This window comes from Parus major, chromosome Z (assembly GCF_001522545.3).
Source record: "Parus major isolate Abel chromosome Z, Parus_major1.1, whole genome shotgun sequence".
NCBI lineage: Eukaryota > Metazoa > Chordata > Aves > Passeriformes > Paridae > Parus > Parus major.
The window spans coordinates 8,795,989-8,817,122 of NC_031799.1; the positions used below are offsets into that span (position 1 = coordinate 8,795,989).

The 21,134-nt window shown below is 55.3% G+C and overlaps 2 protein-coding genes across 3 annotated transcripts in view; one reads left to right on the forward strand and one right to left on the reverse strand.

Moving 5' to 3' along the window:
- Nucleotides 1-16,513, forward strand: part of LOC107198366 (receptor-type tyrosine-protein phosphatase kappa-like) — a 26,690-nt gene extending 10,177 nt beyond the window's left edge. Inside the window, exons 5-29 of one of the 2 annotated variants that reach the window (XM_015615331.2) lie at nucleotides 555-806; nucleotides 1,368-1,658; nucleotides 2,039-2,136; nucleotides 3,443-3,635; nucleotides 3,775-3,886; nucleotides 4,001-4,235; nucleotides 4,451-4,490; nucleotides 5,026-5,131; nucleotides 5,301-5,368; nucleotides 5,664-5,806; nucleotides 5,943-6,030; nucleotides 6,616-6,686; nucleotides 7,789-7,825; nucleotides 8,512-8,609; nucleotides 8,775-8,891; nucleotides 9,992-10,149; nucleotides 10,228-10,363; nucleotides 11,630-11,779; nucleotides 11,958-12,057; nucleotides 12,538-12,617; nucleotides 13,033-13,167; nucleotides 13,572-13,697; nucleotides 14,262-14,419; nucleotides 14,695-14,830; nucleotides 15,624-16,513. In XM_015615331.2, the coding sequence (XP_015470817.1) occupies nucleotides 555-806; nucleotides 1,368-1,658; nucleotides 2,039-2,136; nucleotides 3,443-3,635; nucleotides 3,775-3,886; nucleotides 4,001-4,235; nucleotides 4,451-4,490; nucleotides 5,026-5,131; nucleotides 5,301-5,368; nucleotides 5,664-5,806; nucleotides 5,943-6,030; nucleotides 6,616-6,686; nucleotides 7,789-7,825; nucleotides 8,512-8,609; nucleotides 8,775-8,891; nucleotides 9,992-10,149; nucleotides 10,228-10,363; nucleotides 11,630-11,779; nucleotides 11,958-12,057; nucleotides 12,538-12,617; nucleotides 13,033-13,167; nucleotides 13,572-13,697; nucleotides 14,262-14,419; nucleotides 14,695-14,830; nucleotides 15,624-15,698 (3,203 nt within the window). In that variant the 3' untranslated portion in view covers nucleotides 15,699-16,513. Of the gene's footprint in view, nucleotides 1-554; nucleotides 807-1,367; nucleotides 1,659-2,038; nucleotides 2,137-3,442; nucleotides 3,636-3,774; nucleotides 3,887-4,000; nucleotides 4,236-4,450; nucleotides 4,491-5,025; nucleotides 5,132-5,300; nucleotides 5,369-5,663; nucleotides 5,807-5,942; nucleotides 6,031-6,615; nucleotides 6,687-7,788; nucleotides 7,826-8,511; nucleotides 8,610-8,774; nucleotides 8,892-9,991; nucleotides 10,150-10,227; nucleotides 10,364-11,629; nucleotides 11,780-11,957; nucleotides 12,058-12,537; nucleotides 12,618-13,032; nucleotides 13,168-13,537; nucleotides 13,698-14,261; nucleotides 14,420-14,694; nucleotides 14,831-15,623 lie in introns of those variants that run through there. The other variant, XR_004500512.1, reaches the window with a different exon arrangement.
- A 331-nt stretch (nucleotides 16,514-16,844) lies between these two features.
- Nucleotides 16,845-20,842, reverse strand: LOC107215834 (the record flags this gene model as incomplete). Its single annotated transcript, XM_015652192.1, has 8 exons — nucleotides 16,845-17,391; nucleotides 17,874-17,920; nucleotides 18,000-18,099; nucleotides 18,378-18,417; nucleotides 18,633-18,867; nucleotides 18,982-19,093; nucleotides 19,233-19,425; nucleotides 20,732-20,842. Coding segments are annotated over 7 exons (834 nt in total), but the record flags the coding sequence as incomplete, so codon positions are not given.
- Between the last annotated feature and the right edge of the window lie 292 nt (nucleotides 20,843-21,134).

Here is a 21,134-nt window from a genome sequence, read left to right on the forward strand (position 1 = left end):
TTAGGTGGACGAATGGGGATACAATGTAATATCATAATCAACCCAGGACAGTGCCCCACTGACCAATGATGGTAATCTAGTAGTTTACTAACCAATCAGAGTTTCCTTTCTGTACTTTCCATGTATCAGTCTATAAAACAGAGCTGAAGTAATAAATTAGGAGATATTCTCCTAACCGACTCCTTAGAGAGTCTATGTCGCTCTCCTCACCATTCCTAATAGAGCGACAGGGGCATGGCAATACATGGCAGTGTGCTCAGGAGAGATGGGCAGGGAGAGATGAGATGGGAACATCCCTGCTTTGGGCTGTGGGAGGTGGATGGGTGTCCACAGACAGAAGTGGATAAGGGCAGGTTCACGGATGAGTGATCCTTCACACTTTCAAGCACAAGGAACGCCCCTTCCAACAAGGTTTGCCCTCAGGTCACATCCCAGCAGATGGATATGTCACCCTCACTCCCTTCAGAGGCTGGAAGGGTTGCTGGGTGTTGGGCTCCCACCACTCATCCATATCTCATCTCCTCACCTCCAGCCCAAATAACACCCTCTTTCAGCTCTCCCAAGAAGGTGCCAAAGGCCCCCACGGGACTCCATACTCCAACTGGCACCAGACCAGGTGAATTATGAAGTGGATGATGAAGTGATGCTGAGCTGCCCTGAAGGTTTCCAGCCATCCTTCACTGAAATCAAATGTCAGAGTGAACTCCAGTACTATTATCATGTGACACCTGTGTACAAAAAATTTTGGCGTGGAAGAGACTCCAGAGGTGCCTGGGTCCCCATTCAGTCCAGTCTGAAATGCATCAGTAAGTAAGGAGAAGGATAATCCTTTTCAGAGTGAGATCCTGACAACATCTCTGAGGGGGGACAGCATGGGAAGGTCAATGTTTTTCCTCGGGCCCAGCACTGAAAGGATGGTGCCTGTGGAAGCAACTCCTGCATCCAGGCCAGGATGAAATGTCTCCTGTTGCGCTCTCCTATGGCACCAAAGGATGACTGCAGCCACATAGCTCAAAGGGTTTGAGGGAAGCTGGGTCCCTTTACTACTGCCTGTGAGCTCTGATGGCCAAGCTGGTGACACACTCTCCAGGCTTCCCTATGTTCCTCCCAGAATATCCTGATGTTTGGCTGAACAGGTATTGTTGTGTCACTAGAGACATTCACCCAGTGGTTCACATTCAGTTTCCTAGTGCATCATGATCCCAAACTCCTCCTGCTCCCCTTTGGGAGAGCTGCAGTGACCACCTTCAGTCTCACTTTCCCTCCCACTGGGCTGGGTGATGAGCAAGGTCCTTTGACTGCACCATCCTTGCATGCCTGGGCTGGGAAGGGAATAACGTGACCTTCTGGCAATTTTTCCTTCACAGATGTCCTCCAGATTGACCCTGAGACCTGTGAGATCTCCAGCACCGGCATCAAACTGAACTGGACCTGCAGGTTCCCTGATGCCTGCCAGGGCATGAGGGCCATGTGCCGGCTGGCAGTGCCTTCCTCCCTTCCCTGTGAGGCTGAGGAGGTGAAGGGAGAGCAGATGTTACATGGCCAGGAGGGAACATTTACCTGCTCCCCTTTGCAGCCCTTCACTGAGTACAGTGTCACCATCGACTTGCCCCCCAACACAACCCTTTTCTCATGGTTGTTCACGACAAAGGAAACAGGTATGTGCACAGAAATACCGGAGATGAGGAAAAGTCCAGAGCTGTGTCACAGGTGGATCAATGTGCCCACCACCTGCCAGCTCAGCCTGATCATTTGCTCCCTGCAGGGATGTGCCTGGGATTGGGGCTGCTTGGCTCCTGTGGAGCTCTGGGGAAGGGGCTGGGAGAGCCCTGGGCAGGCCACGTCCTGTCCTCGTTGTCCCACTCCCCACCACACTGTTGTGCTTCCCACTGCTGCAGCACATGAGGCCTTTGCAGGGTACAAAGCCTTTGCAGGGAGTCCCTTTTGCAGCCTGTCCCAAGGCCAGGAGCTGCCTGCACCCTCCTCCTGCTCAGCCCCTGCTCATGGCCCCGTGTGTGACCCCACTGTGTGCTTCCAGTGCCGGACAAACCGCAGCAGCTGTGGCTGGATCCCGACAGGGGCTCTCTCCGCTGGAACTCGCTGCCCTCCTGCAACGGGGAGATCGTCGGATACCAGGTACCGAGGGACCAGGGCAGAGCCTCGCCTCCCGGCCTGGAGCTCTGTGCAGGCAGACTGGGAAGTGTGAGCAAGGGACAGCTGGCATGAGCCACAGCTCCCAGACAGTAAATCTCTGGCCTTGATGAGCACCAGCGTTTTCTGTTTCATTCTCAACATTCCTCATGCTCTGGAGATGCCCAGAGAGCTGTGAGAGCTCCATGTTCTCGGGGCTTCCTTCCTGGCTCTGCTCTGCTTTGGCTTTGGCTTTTGGAGGCTGGTGTGCAACACATGGTGACGTGTCTTCTGGCGTGGCATCCCAGGGTTTCCTGCGCCTCTTGCGTACTCGTTTCTGGTTCTTGCCACAGAAAAACTTGTGGTTTGACTAATCCTCTGAAAGTCCCTCCTGAAAGCCCCTCCTGAAAGCCCCTTCTCCAGAGAGCTGCACCATTCTGTTGAGTTTTCCTCAATGCATGCCTAGAAGCATTTCCTCTGTCTCTGGATTTGGGACATGTTCCACAGCAAAAGCCTGCTCTCTGGAGTGGGAGGGGCTGTGTGTGCTGGTGACATTGTTCTCAGCATGCTCTAGCTCCTTTCTGAGGACAGAGGTCCCCACGCTGTGACAGGGACCTTGCAAGCCTTTCCTTAGCTCTTTCCTGGAGAAGCTATCAGACAAGCTCTTGACAGTGCTGGGAGCCTCTTCATCTGGCTACCTGCTCCCAGACACCCACGTGCATGAATAGAATCCTTTTTTCCCACTTCCAGTTGTCTTCACTTGTGCATAAGCTCAGCATCTGTTTCTGTCAGCAAGGGAGAATGGCCGTGGATCTCATGACAAATTCAGATGACGCATGGGCAAATGGGGACCCTTCATCTGTATTACTTACGGAACCTTTAGTCGTTCTCCTTTTCTCTTAGAGAAAGCCTTCAGAGCCCAACTTTACACAGAGAAAAGAGAAGCTTAGATTCCTCGGGCAGAGGATGTCACCGCGGTGCCTTGGTGTTGCAATACACCTGGGGTGACCTGTCCTCAGGCTCAGTACATGAATCTACGGCCCTGCAAACCAACAGCCTCCCTCTTCCCCTCGCAGAGCCTCGGCCCTTTGCTCACAGAGGCTGCTGCTCACACGTCCCGAGCGCTGCCTCCCAATTCCTCTTCTCCTCTCCTCCGCTCTGAGGAGCCCGCATGGGGCTGAGGCTCCCGCCCGCTCCTCTGCGGAGCCTTCTCGAGCCGGGGCAGGCCCAGGGAAGGGAAGGGAAGGCTGGCAGGACGTTGCCGGCTGCGGGCACGGTCCCCGCGGGTTGCAGCTGTGTCTCCTGTCCGCAGCTGAGCATCACAGCCAGGAGGGCAGGGGACAGCAGCGTGCTGGAGACGGAGCGGCTGCGCCTCAATGGCTCCGTCACCGAGCACCGGCTGCCGGAGCACAGCCCTGGCAGCAGCTACACCGTGACGATCCAGGGGCTGACGGCTGCTGGAGCCGGGCCCGCGTTGATGAGGGACTTTGACAGCGACAGCTCCGGTAAGCCGCGCTGCGCGGCCGTCGCGGGAGCCCGGGCACAGACGGGCCGGGCTCGGCTGCCTGCGCCGCCCGAGGCTGCCCCTGCTCCTGGCACAGCCGTGCCGATGCTCATTCATTCCCCCCGGCTGTTCCCCCGCAGACACCCCGCACCGCCGGGGCAGCGGCTGCCGCAGCGTGCGCGACATCGCCCCGTCCCAAGGCACGGCCGTGCTTCCCCTGCGCCCCCTCGCCCCGGCCCCCGGGGCAGCCAGGTGAGCGCAGCCCCCGCAGCTCGGCAGCCCCGGCACGGCTCTCCCCAGCCCAGCGCCGGCTGCAGACGCCTCCCCTCCGCCCTGCCCCGCTGCCACCGGCTCTCGGCCCCGCAGGGAGCACCAGCTCATCGTGGCCGCCACGCACAACGCCTCGCTCATCGAGGGCATCTGCTCGGGCCGGCCGCAGCTCTCCAACGCCAGCGTCTACGTGGCCGCTCTTCTCAACCTCACCGCCCCCACCGACTTCGTGCTGGGCGACGGCAGCCGCGGCCCGGGCCAGCACAACGCTGCCCTCCGCCCGGGCCGGGACTACACGGCCCTGCTGCGCCTCAGCCGCCTCTGGCCGCAGGTACCGTGGCCGGGCTCCTGCTCCCTGGGGCTCGGCCCCTCGCTGCGGCCGGGCTGCCTGTGACAGCACAACCCTCTCCCTCCCGTGCCTTGCCGCCACCGTGTCCCTGGGGGCATCGCCCGGGTCACTCGCGGGCCCGGGCGGGGGACCTTTGCCCCCAGGCAGGGCAGTGCTGCAGCAGTGGCCTCAGCTCTCCCTCCTGTCTCCTCCAACAGGCAGAGAAGTTCACCTGTGTCTGCTACAGCTTCTCTGTCGGTAAGTGTCTCCTCACTCGTGCTGCCCAAGCCTCTCTCCAGCATCTTCCCTTTTGCCAGCCTGGCAGCTTCCCTGCAAATGACCTGGCCTTGGACAGATGCAGTGGGATAGCTGTTCTTTGGTCTTTACAGAAGTTCTCCTGGTCTTGAGGCTGTGTGTGTGTGGTAGATGGGCTTTGGGCATCCTCAGGACACTTCTGTATGTGTAGGCCCGGTGGCCATTGGACATTGTACATCGTCCCTGCCTTCACCACGTATTTAGTCCTAGCCCCAGCAGTCCCCTGGTGCACGTGACACCTAAATGCAAATACCTCACCAGGCTCTGGCACTGCCTGGGGCCTTCAGGGCCACAGGGTCCACAACAGAGGGTATCACACCAAGCCAGCACCTTCTTCTGCCCCAGCTCAGCTTTGCTCTAATGCAAAACTCAGGTTGGCAGACAAGGGAAGTTGCTTTTCTCTCCATGTCCCTGTGGGATGTCTTAATGCTTGGTTCAGGCTGTGCAGGAGCCTGAGCCTGGACTGTGCTGCTTGCAGGGCAGGAGCCATCATCTCTGCTGGACAGGAAACTGGTGGTTTTGGCAGTAGCACCGACTCTGGCATTCCTGGCGCTGGGGATTTTGCTGCTGTTTGTGGTCTTCAGGTCAGTGTGTGCCTCACCTGTCCTGCCCTCTGTGAGGCATTCAGCAGCTTGCAGGGGCAGGGACTTGTCCAAGTAGAGGAAGAGATGAGGCAGGGTGGATAGATAGGCAACAGCTTCTCCTCTGTCTCTCTGCTCTGCTGGTCAGTGCACATGACTTGCTGTTTTGCAGGCTAAAGCACAACAGTTCAAAAGTCTCGGAGAACAACAGCACTATACCCCTGAGAGGATGTCAAAAAGGTAAAGTATGAGCAAGGGCCCTGTGTTCCTTGTCTGGACAGGCTGTCTGTAAAAAGCACAGGCAGGTTGATTGCAGGTTCCACAAGTTCCTTGCAGGAACCCAAGGTGATCAGAGCTGGCCGGCACAGGGAAAGGGACCACTCCAAGGAGAAGGGACCTGTGTAGGGAGGGACAGTCTAAGGTTTAGAGAAGCCCTGGCCGCTATTATGCCATCTCAGTCCAAGCTGCAGAGTTCCAGGGCTGGCCAGGTTAGCACCAACTGGATGATGAAATCCTGTCCTTGTGGTCTCTGCAGATGGATGCAAGCCAAACACACAGATCCCAGTGGAGGAACTGCTGGAGGCTCTGAAGATGTTTAAGAGGGAAGAAATAGAGGCAGAACAGACAGATGATGAATCAGTCGACAGGCATGGTGCTGGGCTTCTTAGAGAGTATCAGGTCTGGTTTAGATTTGCTTTCCCACCTGACTGCACTGACAACTCCTCAGCCCTTCCCTGGGTATGTGATGCAGTTGGCCTTGGCCAGCCCCAAAAAACATCCCAGTGCTGAGTGGGCTTGTTTTCTTCCTCTGCAGCAATTGTCCTCCACTTTGTTACACCCCTGCAATGCTGGGAAGGAGCTATGCAATCAAAACAAGAACCGCTATAAGAGCATCATCCCATGTAAGCAGAGCTCTCCAGGGATTGGCTCTGGCTCTTGGAGCTGTCTGGGGTAGCACAGGATGCTGGGTTGGTGTAGGTGCCCCTCCAGCACTTCAGAAATACTGAGCTACTCATCTCATCCTCCATGGCCACTGAAACCTAGCGGGATTTCTGGCCCCACTCTTTTATACCCTGTTGGAGCATCCTTGTTCTGCTCTTCAAATCCTCCTACAAACTTAATCAAACATGATATACCTGTTCCTGATGCTCATCATTGCTGAACACTGCCATGTCCCTTCCAGACGCAAGTATTTGTGGGAAAGTAGAAGTGACCCAATTTCTTTTAAACTACAAAGCGCCTCTGGGCCCACATGGTGTGTACATTTGGCAATTTCATAATCTTCCCTAAAATTTCATTGCGTTTCCTGCTGTGCCATGTCACCCTTTGTCTCATCAGCTGTTCTTTAACCCTGAACATGTCCTGAGGCCTGGGGTGCTGCTGAGGAGACAACAGACAACCACAGACTTTAATAAATTACACCTTCCCCCTTAATCAGTCTCCTTGTCGCTGCCCTAAAGCATCAGTCCACTTTCCTTCTCTTTCAGATGATCACTGTCGTGTGGTGCTGCAGCCCTCTGACACCGGGAATGGCTACATCAATGCCAGCTATGTGGATGTGGGTAGCGAGGAATTGTTATCCTGGGAAGGGTAGGAAAGCTGCCTGGTGTAGGAGACGCTTTCTGGGGACAGTCAGAGACACGGCAAAGACCTCTATAATCGAGTTAGGTGTTAGAAGTTTATTTCAGGGCGTGGGATAGAGAGAGAGAGAGCCTGCTATGAGCCAGCAGATAGAGCTCAAGGCGGGCTCAGAGAGAACAATACAAAAGAGGGTAAGATATGAATACATGAGTTTAAGACTTAAGATTGCTACGAAAGAGAGTAACAGAACAGAACAGAAGTGAGAGAGCCGGGAAAAAGAGATAAAGAAGAGCAGGAAAGAGCAGCAAGAGAACGTAGTAAGAGAGACAAGAGAAAACAAGAGAACTAAGAGCTAAGAGTTAAAAGAGGAGTTAAGAGAGACCAAGAGAGCGAACTCTTTTACTTATATAATCTATACATATGAATATTCTATTCTTTCACTGACCAATCTTTCTAAGTATACTAATACAGTAACATTTGTGTGCAACCTATAGAAATCGTGCTTTTGCATATTTTTAGTTATCTCAGGGTCCTTCAGACCTTTCTTTATAAGGCTAGGATGAGGGGTCTCAGCTTGGTTTTATTGCAGGAAAGAATGTGTTCTGGCATACCAGCCCGGTTTCTTTGAATTATTCAAACTGTGCTATCATCTGTATTTCTTCCTTAGCCTTTCTGGCTAAAGAGTCATATTTATAATTTCTTTCTAATTCTACCTTCCCAATAGCCTGGCTGTACTGGGTGAGCACAGTCCTGCTCACACTGGGGACCCTGAGGTCTGGCACTTTTTGCCCTTGGGATTTGACAGGTCTTGGGATTTCACTGAGTCCTCTCTGAGCTGCCTGGAGTACTCTGGCTCTGTGTGCAGTTCTCATCTCTAACAAAAAGGGACCTATGTGAGGGGGCAGGAACTGAGATGCAGCCGCTGGGTACCCACTGTCTGTGCTGGCCAGGAGAGATGCTGTGGGACCCACTGTGCTGAGAGTTCTGGGCTTCAGTGCCTGGGGGATGGATGCTTTATTTCATTCCCTGTTAAACATTTGACTCATGTGATCAGAGCTGTTTGAATCTCTCCCCTGCAGACCTACCGAAGTCCACGCTTCTTCATTGCAGCTCAAGGTAGGTGTTCCCAAACTTCATCCTGAGGAGATGCCATTCACTGCCCTGAGCAATCTGGGAAATGAGGAACTGGGGTAGCAGCCAGGGAGCTGTGAATGACTCACTGCATGTCCCTGTATCTCCAGGGTCTCTGTCCTGAGCTGCTGCAGGACATGGAAGGTCTCAGTGGTAGCTTGGCAGCAGCTGGAGCTGCACTGCCTAATATGAGGACATGGTTCTTCCACTCACAAGCCTAGTTTGTTCCCTTTGGCAGCTGGTATGACAGGGAGAATCCTGCAAATGCCTGGGATGTCTGCACCCAGTGCACTCAGATACAATTTGTCTGCTCTGTGCAGCATCCAATGAGGAGGTCTTGGCACCCTGCAGAGCTGCAGAAATGTTCTTTAGAAAATAGGGCCCCAAATGTGGGAGCAGCTCACAGTCATTTCAAGGGCCGGCATGCAGGAGCCCCTAAAGCAGCAGTGAATCCCTGACATGCCCTGGGCTCATCTTCTCTCCCTTCTCCTTGTCCTAATTTCTGACCTGGTGATGAAGCTGCTGTGGCCAGCACCCATGTCAGGTGCTGATGTCCCCTGGCTGCGCCTCTGTGTCTGGGCAGAGGAAGACCTGGGAATGTTCAAATTGTGCTTGGGAACACATCCCCATGGCTTGGACACTGGCACAGGGCTCTCCTCTTCCTTCCCAAGGCCCCTTGTCTGGAACAGTGGTGGATTTCTGGCACATGGTCTGGCAGGAGAAGACCTCAGTCATTGTGATGCTGACGGGCTTAGTGGAGCAGAACAAGGTAGAGAAAACCTCTCAGCCCATGCTCAGCTTGGGCATCACCAGAGCCAGGCTTCCACACCTGCTGTGCTCCCAGTACAGTGCAGCAGCAGGCAGCAGCTCTGCACCCCTGAAATACTCTCCTTGTAAATTTGCCTGTACTCAGAGGTCTCACTGCTGTTGACAGATCAAGTGTGAGCAGTATTGGCCAGAGCAGGAGCAGGTCTACGGCGACTTCACCGTGACACTCAACAACACCTGGACCACCACAGGCCTTGTCAAACGCATCTTCTGCCTGCAGAAGGTAAGCCTGGCATGGAATTGAGGTGGGAATGCAGGATGTGTTTGGGTTCCAGCAGCTGGTGGGAGCTGTCAGACATGGACCCTGTGGAGAGCCCTGCCTGGTCTCCAGCATAAGAAGGTCTGGTGTTAGCACATTGCTATAAATGGAATCCATGCCAGGGCATCAGTCCCAGACTTCTGTGCCAGGCAAAGACAGGCAGTCAGCTCCAGTGGTCACCCCAGGTGAGTCTGGACTGATGCTGCACATGGGAATATTGTAGATTCTTGAGTGCTTGGGTGAGGTGATTACAAAGGGTATAAAAGCAGATAAAGGGTATAAAATGGAATCTCAGCACATCAAGGATGACGGGACAGGTGCCTGTCACTTGAATCAATCTGCAGAAGGTCCACACTAAAGGTCCTTGGTCACTTGTAGTCCTAAACCTGGACAGGTAGTTCATAGTTGAAGATAACCTACATAAGGTCATTTCCCAAGATATGTGCTCCTGCTGAAGTTACAGCTCAGATAAAGGGCAGAAACTGAAGGAGCTGCAGGGAGGGAAAACAGGTATGATATAAAGAAATTGCAGTTATGCATATTCCTGTCCTTTCTTGTCTTGCCCAGAGCAATATGTAGCTGAAACGTAAAGCTCCAAGAGCACCTGATGGTAAGACGTAGCATTGTTCATGCCAAGTGAATGTGATATTTAGGGAAAATCACAATGGGCTGGTAACAAGTGACTGCATTCACATTAGTGTAGTAACAGCCTTAGGGTGTATCTATTCTGGGCAAGCCAGGGCTTTTTGATGACTCTGGAAATACCCTAAGCTGTGGTTTTTATCATTTTCCCCTGGGGCACAAGCTGCTTTTCCTGCTTTGCATTCACAGCACGGTGAAGCAGAGAACAAAATTAATTGTGTGGCTGTGTGGTGAATGAATCTGCCCTTCACCGTCTGAGGGGCTATAGTGGAGCAGTCCTTATGGTGTGGGTGCTGCAGGGAGCGCTCTGTGCTGCTGCCCCTCTGAAGTGATTTTCTCCACTGCTCCCTCCTTGCTGGCATGCAGTCACTTCACGAAAGTTTCCAGCTCCCTGTTGCCAGCCTTGTCTCCCTTTTTTGCAGGCAGGCTGTGCTCTTCCAAGAGCAGTGGAGCAGTTTCACTACCTGCTGTGGCCAGACCATGGGGTGCCCAGAAACCCATCCCAGCTCCTGTGCTTGGTGGAGGTGGTGAACAAGAGGGTGTTGGAAGCACCTGCTGGCCCCGTGTTGGTGCACTGCAGGTACGGGGCTGGGGGAGTTTGGGTGCTGGGGCATAGCCGGCAGGGGCAGCACTGACCCACAGTTTTCTGTGTCCTCAGCGCAGGGATCGGGCGCACAGGTACCTTCATCGCCCTGGACTTCCTCCTGAAGATGGGGAAGGCTGAGGGGAAGGTGGATGTGTTTCACTGCGTGCAGCAGCTGCGGGAGCAGCGGGTCAGCATGGTGCAGACCAAGGTGAGGAGAGGTATTTGTTCCCTCCACATCATAGCTGCAGATCCAGTTCCCACCTGCGGGAGTCGACACAGGCAGGTGGCCAGAACAACCAGTAAACCATGGCTGAAATGCCAAGAGTAAATTCATTTCATTGCCTTGCTAGTTGGAGGATCCCAAAGCTAGCTGGAGGATCCCAGGAGGTAACACATAAGTGGGAACACCAGCACCATCAGGTTCAGTCCATCCTGGGTGGGGCTGCTCTTCTCATCTGTTTCACAAAGGCCTGTGCATATATAGTTTACCAGCTGGGCTGTGATCTCATTTGTGTTTTTATGACCTCTGGCCTTTATCTCTCCCAAAACAGGGAGCTCAGCCATGTCCATGACAATGGCCTCCAGGTCTCTGTAAACATCTACATTCTTTCCTCACAGATTCTACTCCCCAAAGCAGACAGAGGATAAACAGCAGTAGGCTGTTTATAACATTGGATAGAATTTCTCACACTGCCATTTTTCACACCTTGGTATTCCTAGCTGTAAATTCACATGAGAGAATCCACCATGCACCTCCTGAATGAAAAGCCATTCTTTTGCTTTTAACCCTTTGCTGTCAACATCACCCTTCCCAGAGATGGCATGCCGTATTTGCCATGCTGTTCATGATCTAGTCACAGGGACTAGGTGATGGAGACTGAAGGATCTTTCTTCAATGCTGTGTTCAAACCTAGTTGGAATCTGTGCTTCCCTGAGGCTCTCTGAGGTATCAGCAGCATTTGTGTGCATTGGTCACCATGGTACAGAAGGGCTGTCTTGTAGGCAAGGATAATGAATGAGAGTCCACCTGTCCCTCAGGCTTTCTGGATGTCTGCCCTCCTGGTATCTCCTGGGCAGCAGTGTCCTGGCCTAGGGTCTATGTCCCTAGGTGATCTGCTTACTGCTGGGTCCCTTGGGAGAAAACTAGGTTGGGCTGGACCAACCAGCTGCTTGTACAAGGTCTAATTAGTCCACAGGTTTTCCAGGCTGCCTTCCCCAGAGCAGGGGTCTGGTCTGAGAGGGAGCATTAAACCTCAGGAAGATGATCTTGTCTGGGTTGCTGAAGTTGCTGGCTGTGTCCCAAAGCAGGGCTGCCTGCAATGAGAAGTGTCTGGCCTCAGGGATCCGCAGCAGGAAGGTGAAGGATGAATCTGGCTCGCTTCTGGCACAGTTTGATGACAGCTGGTGATCTGGAACTCCAGGGTTCCTCCTGGGCTGGCTCCAGACCATGCAGCTGACCCATGTCCTCACACAGGAGCAGTACAGCTTCCTGTACGAGGCACTTCTCGAAGGCTTGCTCTGCGGCAACACCGGGGTCCCAGTGGAGAGCATCGCCACCCTTGTCCACTCCCTTCGAGAAGTTGAGACCTCAGGCCACAACAGTGTCCTAGAGAAGGAGTTCAAGGTACCACCAGGAGATGGTGCACTCTCTGCTTTGTGCTGTGAGGGCTCATCTGTGATGCCAGCCCACTCCCTGCTCCCCTCCCCAGCAGTGGGATGGAGATGGGGATCATTTCTCTGGAGTGGTTCAAGAAGGTGAGGTGCTGACAGGCAGGACTGACTTGGGTGAATCATCTCTACAGGCCCTGCAGAGATTTTCTGAGTTGTTCCAGCTCCTGCCATGCAGAGAAGCAGAGAAACCCAGAAACCAACCTAAGAACCGCAAGCCAGGGATCCTGCCAGGTAACACTGTCAGGGCTGGGCAGCCTCTTGCTCTAAAACCCAGTGCCTGATAGCAGCATGCAGGGGAACAATGCTCTCCTGCTGCTTCCCTCCCAGCACATGACATTGGCAGGTTCTGCCCAAGGTCCAGCCATTCTGGTTAGTAGATAATAAGTACATATTAGGCTGATTCCTACTGAGCCTGGGATAAGTATGTCCCTGGTCTAAACTTTCACAGTGGAGACCCTCAGATGGGGCACATCAGGGAGCGATTAGGTGGGTGGATCTGCTGTACTCCCAGCCACGGGGTTTTGGACGTCCCACATCAGGGTGTCCTGAGCTGCCAGAGCCATGGGTGTGGTGGTGCCTGTCCATTCAGTCCTCTCTGGCCCATGCTGCAGGGAGCTATGATGACTCTGTGTGTTGCAGGGAAAGTCCCCTGCCTCTCTATAGGGAGAGAATGACCCATCATTTCCCTCCCTCTGCTCCTTGCCTCTGCAGCCGATTCCTGCCGGCCCATCCTGATGTCCTCGGTGAACGCAGACGGCTCTCCAGCTTACATCAACGCCGTGTTTGCCAGCGTAAGGCTCCGGCAGCCGCCAGAGCGGGAGCTGCTCGGGGCGGCAGGGACCCGCCTGCGCTCCCCTGCCCAGGGCCAGGCTGGAGCATCCCGCGCAGGGATGAGGTGTCCCAGCCCTCGGGCTCCTGCACAGCGGCTGCTGGCCCTGCCGCCAGGAGATGGCCCCCGCGATCGGCAGAGCCCTGCCTGTGCGGGCAGCGCAGCAGCATTGTGCTGCCACATCCTGCTGGGAGCTGAGCCCGGGTGTGATGAGCTGAGAGGGCAGCGGGGCGCTAACCTGAGCTGACCTGAGCAGGGCTGGGGTGGCCTGTGTCGTCTCCATCTCAGCGGGGCGGTAGGGAGCCGTGCCTGCTCTAGGAAGGGCTCTCGGGGGTTGTGGGATTCTCCCCCGACATGCACCGTCGTGTCTTTTGCAGACGTACACCGAGGAGGAGAGAATCATCATCACCCAGCTGCCTTTCCCCACCACGCTGGTGGATTTCTGGGCTCTGGTCTGGGATTACACCTGCACATCAGTGGTTGTGCTAAATCAACTCCAGGAGCTGGACAAGGTCAGCAGCCCAAGCACAGCTCTACCCTCTCCTGGTTCCCTTGGGGCCGAGCAGTGTGATTTCTGCCTTTGTCCCTGTATGGATCCTGTCATGAGAGCCCTGCTTGCACCAGTACCTGTGGGGCTCCCGCTGGGATAGCCCTGAGGACAGTCCCAGCGCCACAGCAGTGGGCTGGCCTCGGTCTCACTGCAAGTGAGCATCCCTCAGGTTTTGTCTACCAGGTGTCCCCTCTGATGGAGTGTTATTTTCTGGCTGCAGCTCTGGGTTGCATTTCAGCAAATGCCTGGCAGAGCCATGTGTATGTGGCTTATGGGTGAGGGGCTGGTGTGAGCCCACCCACGTGAGGTGCTGAGCTCTGCCCTGTGTGCAGGTGGGGCCATGTGTGATTGTGCACCTCTCCCCAGACATATGTGCAGTTCTGGCCCACCCAGGGCGAGGATGACTATGGCCGATTCCATGTCCAGCTGATTGCAGAGGAGCCTGGGGCTGGCTTCACGACTTGGACACTTGTGCTCAGCAACAGGCAGCAGGTGGGTCCTTTGCTCAGAGATGTCAAACTCCTTTGAGAAAAACTTTTGCAAGAGGTGGGAGGACCAGCTGTCAACAGGCTTTAATTTGGGGTTAAAGTCACAGCTAGAGATGGCAGAGGGATCTGGTGGGGTCCTGGCAAAGCACTGGCCAGAGCAGTCTTTTGCTGTGGAAGAGAGGCCAATCCCAAGACAGCGAGGCTGCAGGCAGAGGTACAACTCAAAGGTGTTTTTTTGTGCCTTTCCAACTGGAGGACAGTAGCTGTGGATGGAGTTTGTGCATCTCGGTGGTACATGGAAGGGGATTTATTGCAGGCAGCTGGACACAGGACTGGTGTCAGTCTGAGCAGCACCTGGTGCTCAGCTCCTGTCCTGTGTCCATCTGCCAGTCTCAGAGCACTTGGTGGAGAAGAGCAAAGTCTGGAGTGGCATATCCCACTGTGGAGCTGCTTCCTTGAGCCAGTGTGCACGGCTGAGCTGGGACTGGCATGCACTGTCCCTCCCCTTCTCTCCATGAAGCCAATAGGTCACTGCTCTGCCCAGCCCACTGTCTTTCTCCCCCACTAGCCCAAGAAATCTGCAGTGGAAATCCAGTTACATCAACTGACAGACTGGCCCATGCAGCAGCATCTGCCCCCACACCCTGACACCATCATCAGCTTGCTAGGGAAGGTGGAGACACACCATCGGCAGAGCCAAGATGGACATATCCTTGTCACCTGCTGGTGAGTGATGTGTCCTGGAGGAGCAGCCATGGCAAAGAGCTGGACAGAGCTCAGGCTGTGTCACTGAAATTGGTCACAGCTGCATCTCGGGTGCATGTATGGATATGAATTCAGCTATGTTAAGGGAGGAAGGCTTCCCTGTGGAGGAAGGTTGGGTTGCGGGATCTGTGGCCAAGATCATGTTGAGAGTGTGGGGGTCTAAGGGGACACCTCTGAGGCTCAGGCCTGCCACCTGATCTCAGAGCAAATGAAGTTCCCCTTGCCTTCCTCTACAGGGATGGAGCCAGCCGGAGTGGGATCTTCTGTGCTGCTAGTTTCCTGTGTGAGCAGATCCAAAGTGAGGGGATGGTGGATGTATCCCAGGCTGTGAGGATGCTGAAGAGGCGGAGAAGACAGTTCATTAAAGATGTGGTAGGTGCTGACTTCAAACCCTGCTGAGATTGCAACACCAAAACAAGAGCCATTGTTACCGCTGAAGATCAATAGATCACGTGAACACAGGTTGAGGTATGGTGCAGAAAAGAGCAGAGTTTATTTTCCTTCCCAGGATTTATAGGCTTCTTACCATGGCTAGGGATTGGATGGTCAGGATAACACTTTCTCACTGCACTGGTCATAAGAAATGCCCATCAGAAGACGTGTAACAGAAAGAATGCACACATATCTATGTTTACAGTTACTGTCCTGGGAAAGTACTTAGAAAACCATGTCAGCAAGTTCAGAAGCTGAGTTTTCAGGGCGACAAGCCATATCTTGGATTGCCCGAGTAGCTGCCCTAGCCCTTCTGTGCTCGGGTCACCCTGAGGCCAGGTGCAGATGAGATCTTTGAGAACCCCATTTTCTGGGGCTGGGACATGCCCACTCCCTCAGTGTCAGGTTCAGCAGAACTGAACAGGTGCCAAAGCATCCTGCATGATGAGTGGCCCCTTTCTGCTCCTCCTGGCTGCTCAACATTTTGTGCTGTGGAGACTGGCTCTCCTGACAAAACCAGCTGGCTCCACTGCTGGTGTAGTGCAGCCCCCCAGCTCCTGAAGCACTTGCCTGGATTCCTCAGCAGGGAAAGGTGGACTCCAGCTGGGCGGAGGAGGGTGGATTTTACCTGTGTCTGGCATGCTCTGCATCAGGAAGCTGTTGGAGACCAATGCTGACATGCCATTGCAGGTGTTGATCCACCTGAGTCTCATGTGCATCCTTTTATCCACAGGAACAGTATGGGCTCTGCTATGAACTAGCCCTCAGTTACCTGAATTCATTTGAAACCTATGGGAATTTCAAGTAGGGGCATGACCACAGCCTGTCTCTGGATGGGACTTCAATGCCCTGGACAGCCCTTCATCAGTAACAGTGGAAGCAAGAGGAAATAAAAGGGTTTTGGTGTGACCCCAAGATGCTTCACTCCCCTGAAAAACCACCCCAAGGGTCTTCTGTGGCTGGAGAACATAGGCTGGACTGTCTCCAAATTTTGGCCAGGCACAGAAATGGGAACCTGACCCTCTGCCCAACATTTGTGCAGGAACTTATCTGGAATCACAGCCTGAGTTTGCAGACCAGAGCAGAGGCACCAGGACTTCACCCATCCATTCTTGCCAAGGTTGAAGAGAACAGCTGTCCTATCCAGGTTCCCTTGTCCCCTCAGGTAGCCCTAAGGAAAGTGGGGTAGCACAAACACCTACATTGTTTGGTTAGGGAAGTCTCAAACTGCTCTAAAATCCAGTGTTCTCAGGAGCACAGGTTATCTGTCCTACTCTGGGAGAAGTGTGAAGCCCAAAGCCAACGAGAGCCAAGAGTGGGACAACCCATGGTCCTGTGGGGCTAAACTGGTCCTTCAAACCCCACATAATCTCTTCCTGGGGCTACATCTTCCTGGTGCTGCTCCAAGTGCCACGGCCTACCAGCTCCACAGAGGCTCTCTCACCAGCCTGTCTGGCTGCTCCATGGCAATCCCGGGTTTTAGGGGCTCAACGTGAATATCCTGGATGGGGTTCAAACAGCACCAGGGAGATAGGTTCTGCCTTTGCAGAAGACTTCAAAACCAGTAGTGACCCCATGGCTCTCTGTTCTGTGTCTCACCAATAAAGGCCATGGTGGTGGTAACCCCTGATCTTGGCTTTTCTTCCAGGTTTGACCTGGCACAGTGCCACAAGGGAGCTGAAAGCACAGGTATACCACAGCATGGACACAGAATACACTCTTGGCCAAAATGTGTGCTGAGAGCCATCACCTTTGATGGATTCCCACCACACATCTCCTCCAAACTCACATTAGTGCTGTCCAGCTCAACTCAGGAGGTCAGAAAAGCTGTCAGGTACCACTAGAGGAATACTGGGTCACAGCAGCCCTGCTCGTGGCTCCCCTTCACAAGGCAGAGTCAGCTCCTTGCAGGGGAATATGACCCCACAGGAGCAATGAGGGGACCAGGCAGGAGTTGTGTGGGACAGGCAGCCCCTCCAAACCATAAGCCTTTATTTGTTGTCCAGACAAAATAGGCAGAGTCACAAAGCATTCAGCTAGGCCTAGCAAAACCCTTGGCTTTGTTGGCTGAATATCAACAGAAAGAGCAGAAGGGTTGGGAACCCAGAGGACAGCAAACGCCATCAGCCTGAGCCTGTGTGAGTCTGGGACTGGGAAATCTGGCATACAAGTTATGCTTCCAGGAAAGCAAAAATGAAAGCAAAGCCTGGAAAAAAGGGATTACAGAAAGCCAGTTTCAAAGGCCTTACAAAGCAGTAAGCAAAACCTAGGAGGTGAGGAATGAAAAAGCTCAACCCTCCTTGGCCTTCTGTTTTCCTCTTGCCCTGCTGAATTGGATGAATTGCATGGGACCTCTAGGCTGGTCAGTCACAGGAGAGCCAGGATACATAGCAGTCATCATCACTGGGGTGGGGACATCCTTCCCATTTTCTCCATATCCTCAGTGCTCTGGATGTCTCCATGGTCCTGGATAGACTGATCTCCAGCCTAGACACCTTTACCTGTGGAGAAAAAGGGCACCTAGTGTCAGAGACAGGCTGGAGCACAGAGCAATGCCTGCCACAGTCCAACACTTTCGTCCCAGCTGTGCCCAACCACAGGGCTTCAGGGATGCCTGTCAGTTCTGAGGTGAGAGCAGCAGCCCCTCAGCCTGACCCTCCTGAGATCCCTCCCTGCAGATCCCTGGGAGGGATGGCACAGACATGGGTCCCTCAAAAACCTGAGCCTTTGTGATGCCCATCTTTGCTCACCCCTGTCCCTCCTCCAGGCAGCAAGCACTGCCTGGAACCAGACTGTGCTGCCATGTGGGGCTCAGTGGGAAGAGCCAACCCCAGCTAAGGCAAATCAGCAGATGTGTCAGTGCAGTGTACAAACTGCTGCTTCTCCTGAAACTCACGTTCTCATGGGAAATTGCTGCTCTCATCCCACCTGCCCCACAGACTTATAGCCTTTGATGGTTGTCTGCAGAACTGCATTTTCCTACCTTTTTAATTATCCTCCTTAGTTTTGTTGGGCAAATACTTCTTTTTCCTGGAAAGGCAAAGGGGAGTTCTGGGTTAGATGCTGGCATTGTGTATGTACCTGCTGAACCTGTCCCCTTCCTACTCACTTGGAGAGCACAAACCACAGGATGACTGCAACCACAAGGAGGACTACCAACAGCACAACCAGTCCAATCACAATCCCATGCCACTGGACCGCAGTCTGCCCTGCAACCAACACAGAGCCAGGGGTGAGTGCCACACCCTCGGCCTGCTGGCAAAGGACCCAAGAATGGCAAAGGCTATGTGCAAGTGTGTAGGCCCGTGTCCTGGCTGAGGTTTCTTCTGGGAATAAGGGTCACCCCACATATGGGAATTTTACTCTGTTCCACGTGAGACCCTAAAGCTGTTGCACTGAGCCAGGTCATTTGCAGGGAAGCTGCCAGGCTGGCAAAAGTGAAGATGCTGGAGAGAGGCTTGGGCAGCACGAGTGAGGAGACACTTACCGACAGAGAAGCTGTAGCAGACACAGGTGACCTTCTCTGCCTGTTGGAGGAGACAGGAGGGAGAGCTGAGGCCACTGCTGCAGCACTGCCCTGCCTGGGGGCAAAGGTCCCCCGCCCGGGCCCGCGAGTGACCCGGGCGATGCCCCCAGGGACACGGTGGCGGCAAGGCACGGGAGGGAGAGGGTTGTGCTGTCACAGGCAGCCCGGCCGCAGCGAGGGGCCGAGCCCCAGGGAGCAGGAGCCCGGCCACGGTACCTGCGGCCAGAGGCGGCTGAGGCGCAGCAGGGCCGTGTAGTCCCGGCCCGGGCGGAGGGCAGCGTTGTGCTGGCCCGGGCCGCGGCTGCCGTCGCCCAGCACGAAGTCGGTGGGGGCGGTGAGGTTGAGAAGAGCGGCCACGTAGACGCTGGCGTTGGAGAGCTGCGGCCGGCCCGAGCAGATGCCCTCGATGAGCGAGGCGTTGTGCGTGGCGGCCACGATGAGCTGGTGCTCCCTGCGGGGCCGAGAGCCGGTGGCAGCGGGGCAGGGCGGAGGGGAGGCGTCTGCAGCCGGCGCTGGGCTGGGGAGAGCCGTGCCGGGGCTGCCGAGCTGCGGGGGCTGCGCTCACCTGGCTGCCCCGGGGGCCGGGGCGAGGGGGCGCAGGGGAAGCACGGCCGTGCCTTGGGACGGGGCGATGTCGCGCACGCTGCGGCAGCCGCTGCCCCGGCGGTGCGGGGTGTCTGCGGGGGAACAGCCGGGGGGAATGAATGAGCATCGGCACGGCTGTGCCAGGAGCAGGGGCAGCCTCGGGCGGCGCAGGCAGCCGAGCCCGGCCCGTCTGTGCCCGGGCTCCCGCGACGGCCGCGCAGCGCGGCTTACCGGAGCTGTCGCTGTCAAAGTCCCTCATCAACGCGGGCCCGGCTCCAGCAGCCGTCAGCCCCTGGATCGTCACGGTGTAGCTGCTGCCAGGGCTGTGCTCCGGCAGCCGGTGCTCGGTGACGGAGCCATTGAGGCGCAGCCGCTCCGTCTCCAGCACGCTGCTGTCCCCTGCCCTCCTGGCTGTGATGCTCAGCTGCGGACAGGAGACACAGCTGCAACCCGCGGGGACCGTGCCCGCAGCCGGCAACGTCCTGCCAGCCTTCCCTTCCCTTCCCTGGGCCTGCCCCGGCTCGAGAAGGCTCCGCAGAGGAGCGGGCGGGAGCCTCAGCCCCATGCGGGCTCCTCAGAGCGGAGGAGAGGAGAAGAGGAATTGGGAGGCAGCGCTCGGGACGTGTGAGCAGCAGCCTCTGTGAGCAAAGGGCCGAGGCTCTGCGAGGGGAAGAGGGAGGCTGTTGGTTTGCAGGGCCGTAGATTCATGTACTGAGCCTGAGGACAGGTCACCCCAGGTGTATTGCAACACCGATGCACCGCGGTGACATCCTCTGCCCGAGGAATCTAAGCTTCTCTTTTCTCTGTGTAAAGTTGGGCTCTGAAGGCTTTCTCTAAGAGAAAAGGAGAAGGACTAAAGGTTCCGTAAGTAATACAGATGAAGGGTCCCCATTTGCCCATGCGTCATCTGAATTTGTCATGAGATCCACGGCCATTCTCCCTTGCTGACAGAAGTAGATGCTGGGCTTATGCACAAGTGAAGACAACTGGAAGTGGGAAAAAAGGATTCTATTCATGCACGTGGGTGTCTGGGAGCAGGTAGCCAGATGAAGAGGCTCCCAGCATTGTCAAGAGCTTGTCTGATAGCTTCTCCAGGAAAGAGCTAAGGAAAGGCTTGCAAGGTCCCTGTCACAGCGTGGGGACCTCTGTCCTCAGAAAGGAGCTAGAGCATGCTGAGAACAATGTCACCAGCACACACAGCCCCTCCCACTCCAGAGAGCAGGCTTTTGCTGTGGAACGTGTCCCAAATCCAGAGACAGAGGAGATGCTTCTAGGCATGCATTGAGGAAAACTCAACAGAATGGTGCAGCTCTCTGGAGAAGGGGCTTTCAGGAGGGGCTTTCAGGAGGGACTTTCAGAGGATTAGTCAAACCACAAGTTTTTCTGTGGCAAGAACCAGAAACGAGTACGCAAGAGGCGCAGGAAACCCTGGGATGCCACGCCAGAAGACACGTCACCATGTGTTGCACACCAGCCTCCAAAAGCCAAAGCCAAAGCAGAGCAGAGCCAGGAAGGAAGCCCCGAGAACATGGAGCTCTCACAGCTCTCTGGGCATCTTCAGAGCATGAGGAATGTTGAGAATGAAACAGAAAACGCTGGTGCTCATCAAGGCCAGAGGTTTCCTGTCTGGGAGCTGTGGCTCATGCCAGCTGTCCCTTGCTCACACTTCCCAGTCTGCCTGCACAGAGCTCCAGGCCGGGAGGCGAGGCTCTGCCCTGGTCCCTCGGTACCTGGTATCCGATGATCTCCCCGTTGCAGGAGGGCAGCGAGTTCCAGCGGAGAGAGCCCCTGTCGGGATCCAGCCACAGCTGCTGCGGTTTGTCTGGCACTGGAAGCACACAGTGGGGTCACACACGGGGCCATGAGCAGGGGCTGAGCAGGAGGAGGGTGCAGGCAGCTCCTGGCCTTGGGACAGGCTGCAAAAGGGACTCCCTGCGAAGGCTTTGTCCCCTGCAAAGGCCTCATGTGCTGTAGCAGTGGGAAGCACAACAGTGTGGTGGGGAGTGGGACAACGAGGACAGGACGTGGCCTGCCCAGGGCTCTCCCAGCCCCTTCCCCAGAGCTCCACAGGAGCCAAGCAGCCCCAATCCCAGGCACATCCCTGCAGGGAGCAAATGATCAGGCTGAGCTGGC